The sequence below is a fragment of the Vanessa cardui genome, chromosome 27 (genome assembly GCF_905220365.1).
Source record: "Vanessa cardui chromosome 27, ilVanCard2.1, whole genome shotgun sequence".
Classification (NCBI taxonomy): domain Eukaryota; kingdom Metazoa; phylum Arthropoda; class Insecta; order Lepidoptera; family Nymphalidae; genus Vanessa; species Vanessa cardui.
The window spans coordinates 7,375,426-7,390,487 of record NC_061149.1 but is presented as its reverse complement, the minus strand read 5'-3'; the positions used below and the strand labels follow the sequence as shown (position 1 = coordinate 7,390,487).

At 30.2% G+C, this 15,062-nt stretch overlaps 1 protein-coding gene across 1 annotated transcript; it reads right to left on the bottom strand.

The window, feature by feature from the left end:
• Positions 1–4,678: 4,678 nt before the first annotated feature.
• LOC124541136 lies at positions 4,679–14,823 on the bottom strand. The gene is made up of 5 exons (XM_047118980.1): positions 14,794–14,823; positions 10,765–11,050; positions 8,948–9,094; positions 6,920–7,018; positions 4,679–5,016 (listed from the first exon to the last, which is right to left on the bottom strand). The coding sequence occupies exons 2-5, from the start codon at positions 11,048–11,050 to the stop codon at positions 4,859–4,861; spliced, it is 690 nt and encodes a 229-aa protein (XP_046974936.1). The 5' UTR covers positions 14,794–14,823; the 3' UTR covers positions 4,679–4,858.
• Between the last annotated feature and the right edge of the window lie 239 nt (positions 14,824–15,062).

Here is a 15,062-nt window from a genome sequence, read left to right as displayed (position 1 = left end):
GTAGAATTATGGATCATTAACTTATAATATGAAAGTTTTGAGTTTACGTGATTAAATGTTTATTTTTTTATAGTATATGTAATGATTTTTTTTTTGCATTATACAAAATTTTAATGTAATGGAAAATATCCTTACCATAGATAGGCTACATATTAATTTATCTAAGACTTTTTTTGTATTAAGTATATGAGTTTGATTAATGTACATTCGGCATAAAAACCTCTACATTTTGAGTCCACGTGTAGTGTGTCCAGTGAAATTATGCAGACTATACATCTAATGCAATGTGTAAAAGCTTAATGCATCTATCAATATATTCTTTGATTTTGACGCCAAGCATGACTATACCGTTTGCTAGAATTAGTATTGTTAAGTCAAGTACATTGTTATCTCATTTATATTAATTTCAATAAACAATAATTATTTCTCTAATTTGAATGCACAAATCTAAGATATTTTTCACAATGGAATTCATTCTTGAATTTGAAATGGAAATAAATTCCAAGCATTCAAAGTAACTTTTTTTTATAAGCCTTTGGCAACATCGTGTAACATGACAAAAGCCTTAAGGCGGCCTGCCATGCATTACATAATAAAATTAAATTACATCAATATTATTTGCTAATGATTTTATACAATGTTATTTTGTAAATATGTATACATAGATAATTATATATATTTTTATTATATTTAATATTGATATGGGTTTGATAAACGCAATGTAATTATCAACTACAGTATTAACAATTATTTTATTATTAATTATAATATTTATAAATAACACTAGTGAAACATTAAACAGATTAAAGTAAAACATTTTTATTCTAACATTTTAAACATTAAAACCTTATTGTCTATATTTTTTAAGTACATATTTGCACCGTGTGTCGCACAGATTATAACAAAAAAATAGGTTTTTTTTTCAGAAAATTAACCAATAGAATAAATATATATTTATTTAATTAAGTATAAATATTTGAATCAATATCGCCTTATTTTGTAACTTTAGTTGAGCGAATAATGCTATCGCGAGTTTTTCGAATTGAGTTTCAGTGAAAATAGTATATATATATATAAATTAAAAAATGTTAGTAATGTATATAATATTAAGGATTGTTTATCATTATTCCTTCTGCAACATACAATATGTATTCTACAAAGATATTACAGTATATTGTGATTATCTCATAAACATGATCTGCGATCTGGTTCCTTGGGTTTACACACAAACCGTAATGAAAATATAGGGTTCAGCGGTAAAAATAATTACCTTTATATTCGTTTTTAGTTAAATGTAGGTCATTTTTGTGAGAAACAGAAGCGCTTTAAGGTTTTTTAGTTTAAATTGTATAAAACTAGCAATGTATTTACATAATCAATAAATCTACTAGGTATTTTATGATAGTTAATAGTTTCATAATATATAAATATTTGTACGAAGTTATATTTATTTTTTAATGGAATTGTGCGTTTTGGTTTCAAATTCCGTACGTAAAGCGCGCTTATAAATATTACATCATATGTTAAAAGACTATTTAAGTAAATGCTGAGATTAATTACAATATTTAAACTCAAAAACGTTATATATTAGTAAATCTAAAAAAGTATTACCACATTTTTATGTTTATCTTTAGAAAATTAATAAACGAAAATTTAAATTACGAAGACTACGCTTATAAAGGAGACAACAATAATATGTTTATAATGAGTATTTATATCTTCTATATTTATATAATAATAGATATGTATGTACGTTAGTATTATATCTAATGAGATTCCTTAATTAAACTTTATATTGAATATTTCGATGACATATCACTTGGCATAGCATTTTGGGTAATTTAGGAAATGTTATGAATGCGAAAGTAAGTACAAGTATTTTTTTTGTGTCTGTAGTTGTGCTGTTGACCCTACTGGCTTTTACGGGGTCGCCGGGCGTTGGGGCGAGTATTAGTACTGAGTCTAGACACAACCTTAAAGTTTGAGCCCTTTTGGGTTCGAGTGACATAAGCCCTAAGAGTGTCTTCTATGAGAACGCGCCTCAGCTCAGAATGATCGCTGGGGTGAATTTAGTACAAAAGTGGACTTTGGGTATTTAACACCTAACCCTCTCGTACCACGCGCTGTACTACACTAGACAGCAGTAATTATATCAAAATTGTTTTTAAATTATTTGGATTTCGATTAAGATGACGATATTCTAAATTATTTGGGAATACATCAAGAAGTGCTACATACGGTTAAGTTAATATAGAATACCAAGTGAAATGTCTTCTTTATTTAGCTTATAATCGATAACTATATTCGGCGACATCACAGACTTACTTCTTTTGTTCAATCAATAAAAAAAAATTGAGTCATATAAAAATAATTAATAATTGTATCATGCTTGATTTGATTGTAGTAAAAAAGAAAATTACAAAACCAAAATGCTTTTTTTTTAAAATTCATGGTCGAAGAAATATTGTTCAGCAATCAATTTAATCGAGTTTTAGTATTTTGTTTTCTGTTAGTGATAAAGTCGAATACACAGATAATCGAATAGTACACGAATATTCGTCGCAACTTAACTAAGTGTAACGATTTATAACTAATTAATTCTTATATAATGATATTAATTACAATTAACAATTTATTACATCTAATCACTTAAGTTATTGGAAGACTTTTGTGATATTGTTTGTTGTGATATTTCTTGGTTGTTTTAACCTAATTCTTAAACTATTTAATTAATCATCATTTACAAAAACTTTTAATACTAATTCTACTATACCTTAGGTTAATATACACCAGAAAAGCCTTATATAGTTTTCTAATTGAGTAATTTGTCGAAATTAAACATTTTTAAAGTTGCATAATTAATCATCAATTAATTTCTCAAATAAAAACTCGATAGTTAGGCTTTCGTGCTATTATCGTTTGCATATCGGTGTAATCTTCACCACAGAGAGACTTCAGACTTCACTTACAGACTTCACAAAACTTTAATAATATATTAAAATTCAATTAATAAAAAAATAATAAACCTTTTCAAACTATTTTTTGGGTACAATTTTTATGTTGTTTATTTTAAAATAGCTATGCGAGTATCTTGTCGTTTCTTCTCGCTGGAGGCTGCTTTTCGAAACGATGGTAGTGTTTGAATATCAACGATTTAAAAACGCTTCATTGTGAAGTTTTCTTGAATAAAATTGATTTGATTTCATTTGATTTGTTCTTGTAAACGTAGTGCTATTTTAACTGCGAGTAACGTCAATGCCACAAATCTAGATCACACATATTTCAATGATTATAAGCGATTATTATTGCTGTTCAATTTTAAGTCTTAAGTCTATACATGTAATGTTCAATATAATTTTATTTCTCTGAATGTTTTTAATTTTAATAATGTCTTTATAACGTGTAGAAGTGACATTTTGATTGAATTTAATTATTTGTAATTAAATTAAAGAGAGATTTAAAATATCTTAAACATAATATTATTGTACGAAAATATTGTAATATGAAATAAATATCACAAAAATTATGAAAAAACCAATTATAGTATTGCAACAGATATAAAAAAAAAATTTGGAAATATTCATTATTATTTTTGAATTTTAAAATTTGAACGTGACAAGATGGCTTATTCGAGAACTTTTTCTTTGTTTTGTATAAATCCCTTTATAGGGTATCTGATACTTCGTAAGTCTATGGCTTTTAATTGAAGCTGCTAAATTAGTTTAGATTCAGTGTGATATAATGGAGGCGAGAATGAAGTAAGTTCTTTTAAAATATTTTTTGTATATTAGGCTTACATTTTTATTCCTTTTTCAAAAATCAACTAAAAAAAAACAATGTCAATTTTTTTAATTGAATGCGGCCATTTTGTTTATGTACATATTTACAAAGTAGAAAAACGAGTTCTATTTTCTTTAAATCGACTACTCAACGACTAATTCCACGAATATTTTAAATTGAAAAATTTAGGGAGTCAAATTAATTTGCCTTCGACCTTTAAGATGTTTTTTTTAAATACTGTAATAGACTACGTCCGTTTATTAAAGGCCTCAGGCAGTAATTGACTGGTAGGTTGAAAAGGAAAATTAAAAAAAATAAAAATAAAATAAATGAAAATAATTTAATAGAATTGAATGTATCTAAACATACATTATATGTATATTTAAAGGAATAACTTATGTTATTTCCTTTGCTAATTATAATTATATATTGTCTTTCGCACAGATCCGTCGTATATATACAGATATAACTTATTTATATTAATAGTTAATCTATTAAGATAATGTGATCGCGCCAAATATGCACAGATAATTAAAACAGAAAATGTTAATAGGTATTCTATCTCTTTCTGGCTCGTGTTTCTATAACTTTAGGAAGAAAAGGACAGAATATTTTTAAAGAGATTATTTGACAGATCACAAAATCTTTACACTTAAAATTTAAATAGCAATGTACTCACCTTATATTATACGATTATGTTTTTAATTATATTATAAGTGGTATATTATTAAAATATATGACTTACCTAAGCCGTCAACGAACTCTGGTCATGCATTTTTTTTTAAATAATTAAATACATAATTAATATTAATCTGTTACATATATCTTAATATTTTAATGAATGCAATAATTTATTATTATTTAAATTTGACGAGGCTGAATATTACAATAACATAATTATTAAAAAATGACTTTTTTTAATATAAGATTTATATAATGTTTTACATTGAATAATATAACTATTAAATCATTAAAATGCGTTAGTCTATTTCTGGAAAATAATTGATAACAATGGTATTTTTGTGAATTTGGGTTTCATATACTTCGCTGGTCTTCTTGGTCTTTTTGGTCTTTCGGTCTACTGAAATGGGGCACGGTCGCAATTGCAGGCCGCTCCCCCCTGCCCCTGCCTGCATTGCACGTTACACCATGACTTCCAGCCCTCAGCTGTGTTGAGGACCCTTGTGCTGGCGACCTGGATCGATGACGGTTTTGAGTCGTCACAAACGGGGCATCCTGTATAAATGTTAATATTTATTAAGTTAATAGGACTTATATTGAGGGATCCCAGCTTCACAAGATAACTTTTACCGATGCGTAATTAAATTTAGAATACTGGTCCAAGTGAAAATTCATTTTCATGACAAACGGTTCTCAATTTATTCTTTTATATTCGTTTTTAAACTTGATTTTGATTGATGATTCGTTGATCAAGTATTTTCTACTATTATAAACGAATATGTATAGAAATAATTTGTGCTAGAAATATTTCTTATATCTTTTCTAAATATAAAAATATAGCATAACCAATAAAAAATTAAAACTCAAAAATAGTTCTTATGTTTTTGCTTATTTCCAAATATAGACTTCAGATATTAAATAAAAATGAAATAGCTACAAAATCGTAGCATCGTACCGAACCGTAGATGTGCTACGATAAAAGCGTATTCGAAAATAAATTCGTAGACGATATGAGGACGAATTCAACAAATGTATCGTAGAAACTTTATTGGTAAAGCTAAAACTCAAACTCTGCTGTCATAGATTTACGATTGTATATCCCAGATTACTAACGGACGAAGTTATGATATTCCTATTTTTGGTTACATTAGTTTTATATACATAGAACCTATATCTATGTAAGTAAATGTACATATTTGATCTTAATGCGTTTGTAAACTATTAATCTTATTTTAAATAAAGATATATGAGTCATGAACTGTTTGTACATCGTATCAAAATCAAAATTTAAAAAATAATCGTTAATTTACATTTAACAGTACGTTAAAACTAGACCTAGATGATAACACGATGGAAATTAAAAGATCGTCAACGGTTTCAAATATTAATATCAAAAGTTAAAAACCTGTTACCTAATTGTTAAAAATATATAGGTAACAACAAAAGTCCCTCTGAGGTTTATGCGACGGCTCTTTTCAGGACAGGTCCTTATTTCTGAACGGTCTTATTGGTAGATTATTTTCTTAACAACCAATAAGCAATTGGTATTGGCATCTTTATCGAATTAAGGTTCCTGGTTTGGACTTTAAATATAACAGAGCTATCAGTTAATGGCGTGATATACCTACATAAATTAAAAGTCCTTCTTCAATCGAGCTTGGATTTGATGAAGAATGTTTTAACGGTTTCATATACGAAATTATGTAATTATCCCACTGTTTGGGATAGATTTAGTGACGGTTGAATTATTTGTAAATTGTTAAATACTAGAAAATATCAATTTGACTTTATTTTTAGGATATTTGGCATTAGGTATAATCACATAATTAGAGAAATAACCTTAAAATACAGTAGCTACTCTCTATAAGTATGTTTGTAAGTATGTGTGTAGTAATAATGTTAAAAATGAGTAACTACTGAGTTTCTTGCCGGTTCTTCTCGGTAGAAGCTACTTTCCGAACCGGTGGTAGCTTCACTTAAGTGTAAAATGACGATTCAAAAGTGCTTATAAAAGCCTACTTGAATAAAGTTTATTGTGATTGATTGATTACTTGATATGCCTAAAACCACATTTATAATAAAGATTTTTTATGGAGAGTCTGATAGAGGATTAGAATTTTATTCAGGCTTCTTTTAGACACGGTCAAAAAGTGCTTTAACATTATGATGTACCCATTTAAACGTTTAAAGTCAGAAAGAGTAGATATAGTAGAATTAATAAATAAATAAATATTGGACCACATCACATACATTACTCTAATCCCAATGTAAGTAGATGACGCACTTGTGTTATGGAAAATCAGAAGTAACGACGGCACTACAAACACACAGACCCAAGACAACATATAAAACTAATGAATTTCCTACATCGACTGCCGAGTTACACACACATACACACACACTGTACACTACACTACTCGACCACGGAGGTTGTCAGTCAGATCATAAGTTAACTTACCGTACAGCACATATTTGTCTGTGGCACAGAATGTTCCGCAAACTGAGTTCCAGTCTACAGTCTTGGGAGCCTTGCTTTCACAGTTGCAAAGGGGCTGACCTGTTAAATAGATAACAATTTTATCATCAACCATAGATAAAAACGGGTTTTTTAAAGGGCTATGCACATGAGCATTGCTGTTTGATTTCCTTATTAGTATATTGGCAGTTCCTTTATAATTTTAAAATTTTGAAAAATGAGTGCAGAAATTATTGCTGGCTCTTCTAGTTTTCTTGGTAGAATCTATATTCTAAACCGGTGGTAGCCTCACTTAATATAGTTTGTTAAATGATGATTCAAAAGTTCTTGTAAAAGCCTACTTGAATAAAGTATAAGTAAGAATTAAGCCTCATGTTCCTGGTACAACCCTAAGTCTGATCAAACTTATTGGGTTGGATCTGCAGAAAAATTCAGTAACTTAAAAGTCTAACTAATATTGTCATATGAAAGACAATGAAAGACTTAAGAAGAGAGGCTGTATTTTTTGACGTGGTGAATATTAGCTGTAATTTAATATCAACTGACGACCAGCGTCAGTTATGGGATTGTTGCCGGTTTCATTATGATTCCTACTGTAATTACTGTACTCTACAAGCTAAACTTTATTTAAGAGGTACATAGACCTGTAGTAATTCTTTATACGAAAATTATTATTATGAATACCTTTTGTAATTAATTAAACTTAATATACACCTTTTTCGTTGGGGTAGACAATAAGTCTACCCCAACGAAAAAGCCACCAGTGTTTGGAGAGTATTATATAAGCTTAGCTTTTTCGGGCTTTTGGCCGGCGGGATAAGTATCAACACAAAATACAGATTGCATTGTTTGTTGTAAGGGAAATATCACAGGTTTCGTAATAAATCTAATCAAAACAGAATGTAGTTAGGTTTAACAAGCTATATTAATTAGTTATTACAAAATATAAATTAAATGATACTGATATTCGAAGAATTAGGTTTCAATAACAACTCAGTACTTAAACTTCACTTATTTCAGTTCAAATTATTATTTGTCATGCATGAAAACTTTACGAATACCATTTTTTTTGCGTGAAAAATTATTTCGTGTAAGACAAGCTTGTAGGCTTGTGTGGCAAATATGTCATATTTAAATGCCGTCGAAGCATCTAAACTAATTTTTAATTAAGATTTTTTTATTATCAATCGTATGGGCAACGTTAGTTTGAATTTGAAGAACAAGGGGACATCCGAAAAATGTCATAGTTGATCGAAAATGAGAGATACATATTACGGACATGAACGAATTCGCATTGCACACATTTTAAGTGTCATCATGTCTGATAAGGAGTTTATGCGTAACCCCTCATTTCATTAAAAAGTATAGTACGACACAACTTAGATGTCGCATCGACAAAATTCGTAAATCCGATCACATCCGAATTAAGTACGCTATCCCAAATTATCAAATTTTTATTTCTCATGCGAATATGATCTTTGCATAAATGTAATAACTTGCAATATCATATGACCTAATATATTCGTCAATTTGACACGTCGATTTACATGCACTTGCTTTCTTTGACGCGTGAATCTATAGCGACAAATAGCGTCGAATGGCGCGATAGGGAGCTATTTCTATTGGTTGTGTAAATCTACATCTAATTTGTGCCGTACTATGTCCTACTACGTTTTTATTCGTATCTTTTTCTTCAAATCGAGCGCTTTAAAGAAACACCTGCCTATCGTTCCTTTACGCAATCTCTATTAATATTATAAATGTGAAAGTAACTCTGTCTGTCTGTCACTCTTTCACGACGAAACCGCTGAACTGAATCTGATGAAATTTGGTATTAAGCAAACTTGAACTCCGAGAAAGGATATGGGCTACTTTTTTGCCTGATACATGTCAAGTAACACTTCAAACTACGACTATTATTAATCTATAGACAAGTATTCGTTTACACATTTTACAATGCTATCATCGAAGGACCTCCAATAAACCTTATTTGTCAACCTATCAGCTCACCTAGTCCATTGTCACAGAGCACAGGGCACACAGCGACTCTGGGCTCGCCGTATTTCAGATTTGTCTCGTTGCTGCTAGACAAGGCAGATTTCAAACCCACCGGTACCAAATCCAGGCATGTTGATCCACAAGTTTTGCCGCCGAGTCCTGGGAAGTAGTTATATTAATTAGCTGATGAAGACCTGTAAAAACAACAATAACAACAGCCTCTTAATTTCCCAATTCTGAGCTACAGCCTCCTCTCCCTTTGAGGAGAGGTGGAGAGAGGTGTTGAATGAATGCGGGTTGGTGGAATATATACATGTGGCAGAATTTCTGTGCTGGTTTCCTCACGATGTTTTCCTTCACCGCTGAGAACGAGATGAATTATAAATAAAAGTTAAGCACATTAATATTTAGATGCTTGCTTGCTTGAACCCGCAATCAACAGTTAAGATGCACTTGTTATAACCACTGGGCCATCTCGGCCTGTACAAACATCATTAGATTTAAATGTGATTAATTATCCATTTAAATTAATCTAGTCCGAGGAAACCTACATGGTCTCATGGTAATCTTTGTCGTATGTATCCAATAAACTGCGTTGGAATATTCTCGTCATAAATGAGATGATATTTATAGTCTGTTTACTTTGATTGTGTGAAAAGCGTAACAATTTCATGTTTTTTTATAGAATAGGTTGGTGGGCGAGCATATAGACCACCTGATGGTAAGTGCGCACCATCACCCATAGACAATGACGCTGTAAGAAATATTAACTATTCCTTACATCGTCAATGCGCCACCAACCTTGGGAACTAAGATGTTATGTCCCTTGTGCCTACGGGCACATCCCTTGTGCCTACGGGCACAAGGGACATAACTCTGGCTCACTCACCCATCAAACCAGTATACAACAATAGTGCGTACTGTTGTTTAGCGTTAGAATAACTGATGAGTGGGTGGTACCTACCCAGACGGGCATGCACAAAGCCATACCACCAAGTGTTAAATTTTTAAACCGATTGTCTCTGAATGTGAATTTAAATTAATTTTGCATATATAATTAATTAAATACTCGCAATATAAAAAATACAAGAATAATTCAAAACAAATTTTAAGTTTCGAAAGGCGAAATTAAGTTTATCATATGTGAAATGATTACACATTTCGCTCAGAAAGAATTTCGTTTCAAAATTTATTTCTCGAAATAAACTCGAAAATGCATCGTTTATAAATGAACTTAAATTTAAGTTACTGCGAGTTTTATTAATAAACGCATTCATGTTTATAAGGCGAAAACATTATAACAATAAAAAGATAATATTGGTAAAATATACATACATTACTTAATTAATAAAATTATAATCTACGTTTTATTAAGTCATTCCAAGTTTAAAAATATTTGTTTTATGATTTTGTTTTCGAAATACGACAATAATTATGATTGTTAATTTTTAGAAAGTATTTTCTCTTTTTTTAAATATTTAAATTGAAAACTTGTATCAATAAGGACGCGTGCTTCAATTTATTTAACATTGCTTAAACACGCTTTGTTAACATACATTTTTTACTGTTCATGTGTCTGAGCAAAAATTTTAGACACATTTTGCAGATGGTAAAATGATTAAAAATTATAAGCGTAGAATTTTTTCAAAACCTCCGCCAAAACAAGAATATAATTTTACATTTGATATAGCATTTTTTTTAAATCCTTCAAAAATATTTTTCTTTTAAAATGAACTTACCTTAACTGATTCTCCAAATCTCATAAATCACAAAAACACCACAGACACAAATAAATCGAAACAAAAGAATAAATAACAAAAAAATAAGACCTGCGCGACACAGGTCCGTGCACAAGTTGCCTCGAGCCGGTACTGAGGGCACCCATCCCTTGGTCTCCTTCCTGAACTGCGTCAAATATATCTTATTCAGTTCCCCGCCGTCGTATTTCAATTGCAAAACAACTTCGGGCGTATCTCGCTGTCTCTCTCTGGCATCGAGCACGCTGATTGGGTCGCTGTTTGCGTCAGAGACCGCCGATTGGGCGGCTGTGACGATACAGGGTGCTTGGAAAATTTGTAAAACGCCCAGAAGGGTGAAAACGATTTTTCCTCTCATCTAGAACAATGGTTTGATTAAAATGTTTGTTGAGTCAAAGGGATGCTCTCTGAATGCAAATGCGCCGTTATTTTTTACTTCGGCGATTGTCATTGTCCAAGCAAAGGTCGCAGGTAAAAATGTCATTACATATAAGAAATATATTTAACATGAATAGCCTGAGAAATTTAATTTAAAAAATAAAAACTTTCAGATGTCAAAAAGTAAGATGCATAAATCTATATGTACTCTTTTATTTTTCTTAATTTTCACGCGTTTACTACAAATATATATTGTCTGTGCTTTTGAATTTTATATTTAATTTGTATCAATGTTTTTAATAATCCGCCATGTTTTTTCACTACTATCGCAATTGCACGATGCAATCTATATTTTGTATATGGTATTCGTATTTATTATTAAGAATAATAGCAATGCTCCATTACAAGGAATTACTAATATTAATAACCCTCCATTTAAGCTTAGATTAAACTTGAATTAGGACAATTACCCAAGTGATAAGAATCGAATCCTGTGATTTACATCGCAAGGCGGCTCTAAACCACTGCGCTATTAATGCTTGTATATAATTATACGTCTGTAATACATGTATTGTACTATGTAGAATTTACGTAACATACAAACCCGAGTTGCAGTATTATATATCCAATATGGTGTTAACCACAGACGTATATGTATATTGTATATGTATAAAATTATTAACGACCTCCGTGGTCGAGTAGTGAATACATCGGTTTACATGGGTACGCCATTTCGAGGTACCTACTAGGTTTGATTCCTTACCGAATCGATGTAGAAAAAGTTTATTTGTCTGGGATCTAGGTGTTTGGTACCGTCGTTACTTCTGATTTTTCATAACTTAAGTGATTTAGCTACTTACATTGGGAACAGAGTAATGCATGTGATGTTGCCCAATTTTTTTTTTACACGTAAGTATTTATATATTTTCGGTTGGTAAGTGGTAAGTGGTAACCACAATCCAAAGACATTTGCGTGAATTTTTAACTAATCCTTGTCTCGTCTCTGCTCGATGGTGAGGATATGTTGAAGATACCACACCTCTTCAGATAGTATTACAGAAAGCATTTTCACCAAATATAAATTTACCGATTATATATAAAAAGAGACATACTTAATATATAAATATATTGATGTTTGTATGTATTTTTTTTTTCATAAAAACCTTATTAAATTATTAAATTAATTTTTTTTACAATTTTGAAAAGATCTAATTATATTAGTTGAAATTATCTTAATTGATATCTCCACAATCGCATATTAATTAAATTAAAGTTGACTGACGTAGCAAATTATACTTAATTAACGATACGCTTACAAGGGCCTAAAGCTGGTGACAGTAATTATATAAATTTTAATCATTTAATATGAGTGCTCTCTGTGATTCACGATGATAATGAAATGATCTGTGGTCTAGTGCAATTAAGTATTGAAATTTTTGATTGCAATACTGAAATGAATTTAGATTAAATCCATACTAATATTATAAATGTGAAAGTGACTGTTTGTCTGTCTGTCGCTCTTTCACTGCAAAATCAAAATCAAAATAGACCTTATTCAAGTAGGCTTTTACAAGCACTTTTGAATCGTCATTTTACAATTAAGTGAAGCTACAACCGGTTCGAAAGTAGATTCTACCGAGAAGAACCGGCAAGAAACTCAGTAGTTACTCTTTTTCAATATTTAAAAAATACAAAGTCATGCTAGTTAATGCTATTATTTAAATTAATATATCCTGCTTGGAAGTCAACAGTCAACTGTAAAACCGCTGAACAGAATTTGATGAAATTTGGTATGAAGCAAACATGAACTCCATGGCAGGACATGGGCTACTTTTTTTCCTGGCACATGAGAACTAACACCCTGAAATGAGAGCAAAGCTACGGGTGGCTACTAGTACGAAAATATTTTTTTAATTTTCAATACACACAATTTCAAGCTCAAATATAAAACAAACAACAAATGTCTTTATTTATAGAGCCATACGATTGAAAATCAAATACATCCCTATCTAAAAAGGTTCTACAGACAGAGATGGTGTTAGAAAGAGATAGAACAACCAGTATTGATCGAAGGCTTTGATACATAAGGCTTATGTGTTCTTGGAGTGTGGTATATAAGAGATTATGTACTATAATAGTTAGGAACGACACGCCCGTTTCGTTAAGTTATTTATCTAGGACAATACAAGATACGCTTTTAATGTTTTGGAGATTTTTTATTTCGTAAATATGTTTTTATAACCAGGGGCGTGATTTTTTTTACTGTACTTTAATATTAATTATTAGTACATTATAGATTTAGTGTTTTGCACTAAAAGGCACAAATTGACATTGGTGAAGGTTTTAAATAATCTATGATATTAATTATGGATCAAAAAAATGCGTTTTGTTCGAGGATATAGTTTGTTTTTATGGTGTAGGTTGTCGGACGAGCATATGGGCCACCTGATGGTAAGTGGTCTCCTTCACCCATAGACAATGACGCTGTAAGAAATATTAATTATTCCTTACATCGTGCCACCAACCTTAGGAACTTAGATGTTATGTCCCTTGTGCCTGTAGTTACACTGGCTCACTCACCCTTCAAACCGGAACACAACAATACTGAGTACTGTTATTTGGCGGTAGAATAACTGATGAGTGGGTGGTACCTACCCAGACGGGCTTGCACAAAGCCCTACCACCAAGTAAAGTTACCGAAACTTTGAAACTAAAAGTAAAGGAGACATAAGCAGTTAGAATTGTTGTTTGTTTATTAGATATTATGTTTATTAGATATTATTAGATATTAAGGCACGAATATAATTGTCCAAAGTACAAATAAGTATCATTAACATATAATATGAAAAAGTTCAATATGCTATTCACGTATACCGAAAATAAAAGGGTATGAAAAATTAAAATTTATTGTTTGAAAATTTCTACCAAATAAACTACATAGGTATGTGTTGGGATTAAGTATTTTGTATTTTAAAATCGTGAAAAATTTATTGTTTACATATATCTATATTATAAACTAGTTTTCATCCTCAGTTTCAAGCTCGTTAGGTATAAAAAGTGAGTCCCTCCTTGAAGTTCGAGGTTTTTATGAAATTTCATCAAATGACATACAGTACTTTGACTGAAAAAAGGTAGAACACGCATATTTACATAAATGTAGATGTATTACAGAGTTACATCTAAATTTATAATTTTAGATAGATAGGAAATGTTCATATAGGAACTAAGTTATTTTTTTTGGAATAAATGAATAAATAAATAAAATTATAAAAGTCCTTATTTAGATATCATAGCCAGAGTTACATCTAAATTTATAATTTTAGATAGATGGGAAATGTTCATATAGGAACTAAGTTATTTTTTTTGGAATAAATGAATAAATAAATAAAACTATAAAAGTCCTTATTTAGATATCATAGCCAGAGTTACATCTAAATTTATAATTTTAGATAGATAGGAAATGTTCATATAGGAACTAAGTTATTTTTTTTGGAATAAATGAATAAATAAATAAAATTATAGTCCTTATTTAGATATCATAGCCAGATATTAAAAAACAAAACAAAAATCGGTCTAACGAAATATTCCTTACAGGTAAAGATACATCAAAGTTTAATGCTTCAAAAATCATTATAATAAAACCTGCAAACTTATATATATCGTAATATTAAGATACATATAATTTAATATTTCTACAGAATAATAGTATTATGTAAATCTCACATTCAGAAGCGATGTTTTCCGACGACACTGCGTGACTTAATAATTCAAATATGCTTCATAACAGATTGTGTTTGTAATTGATAATACGTACAGATTAAAACAACATAGAGCTTGAGCAGCGGATTTACAAATCTGCCGCTAGTAGGCTATTCAATTTTTGTCGCCTCTTACTTTTTTTGCAACGTTTATGATTTCTTTTCTATCGTCCTCATTACATCGGTTTTATCCCTTTATTAGTATGATTATCAACTAGGTGATATTTCTATCAG

Excerpts from the sequence above, each read along its gene's own strand:
- LOC124541136 (XM_047118980.1), bottom strand. The coding sequence starts at position 11,050 with ATGAGAGGAAAAATCGTTTTCACCCTTCTGGGCGTTTTACAAATTTTC. Across the intron at positions 7,019-8,947 it reads GCTCTGTGACAATGGACTAG|GTCAGCCCCTTTGCAACTGT; the intron begins GTGAGCTGATAG and ends TCTATTTAACAG. Across the intron at positions 5,017-6,919 it reads AGACAAATATGTGCTGTACG|GATGCCCCGTTTGTGACGAC; the intron begins GTAAGTTAACTT and ends ACATTTATACAG.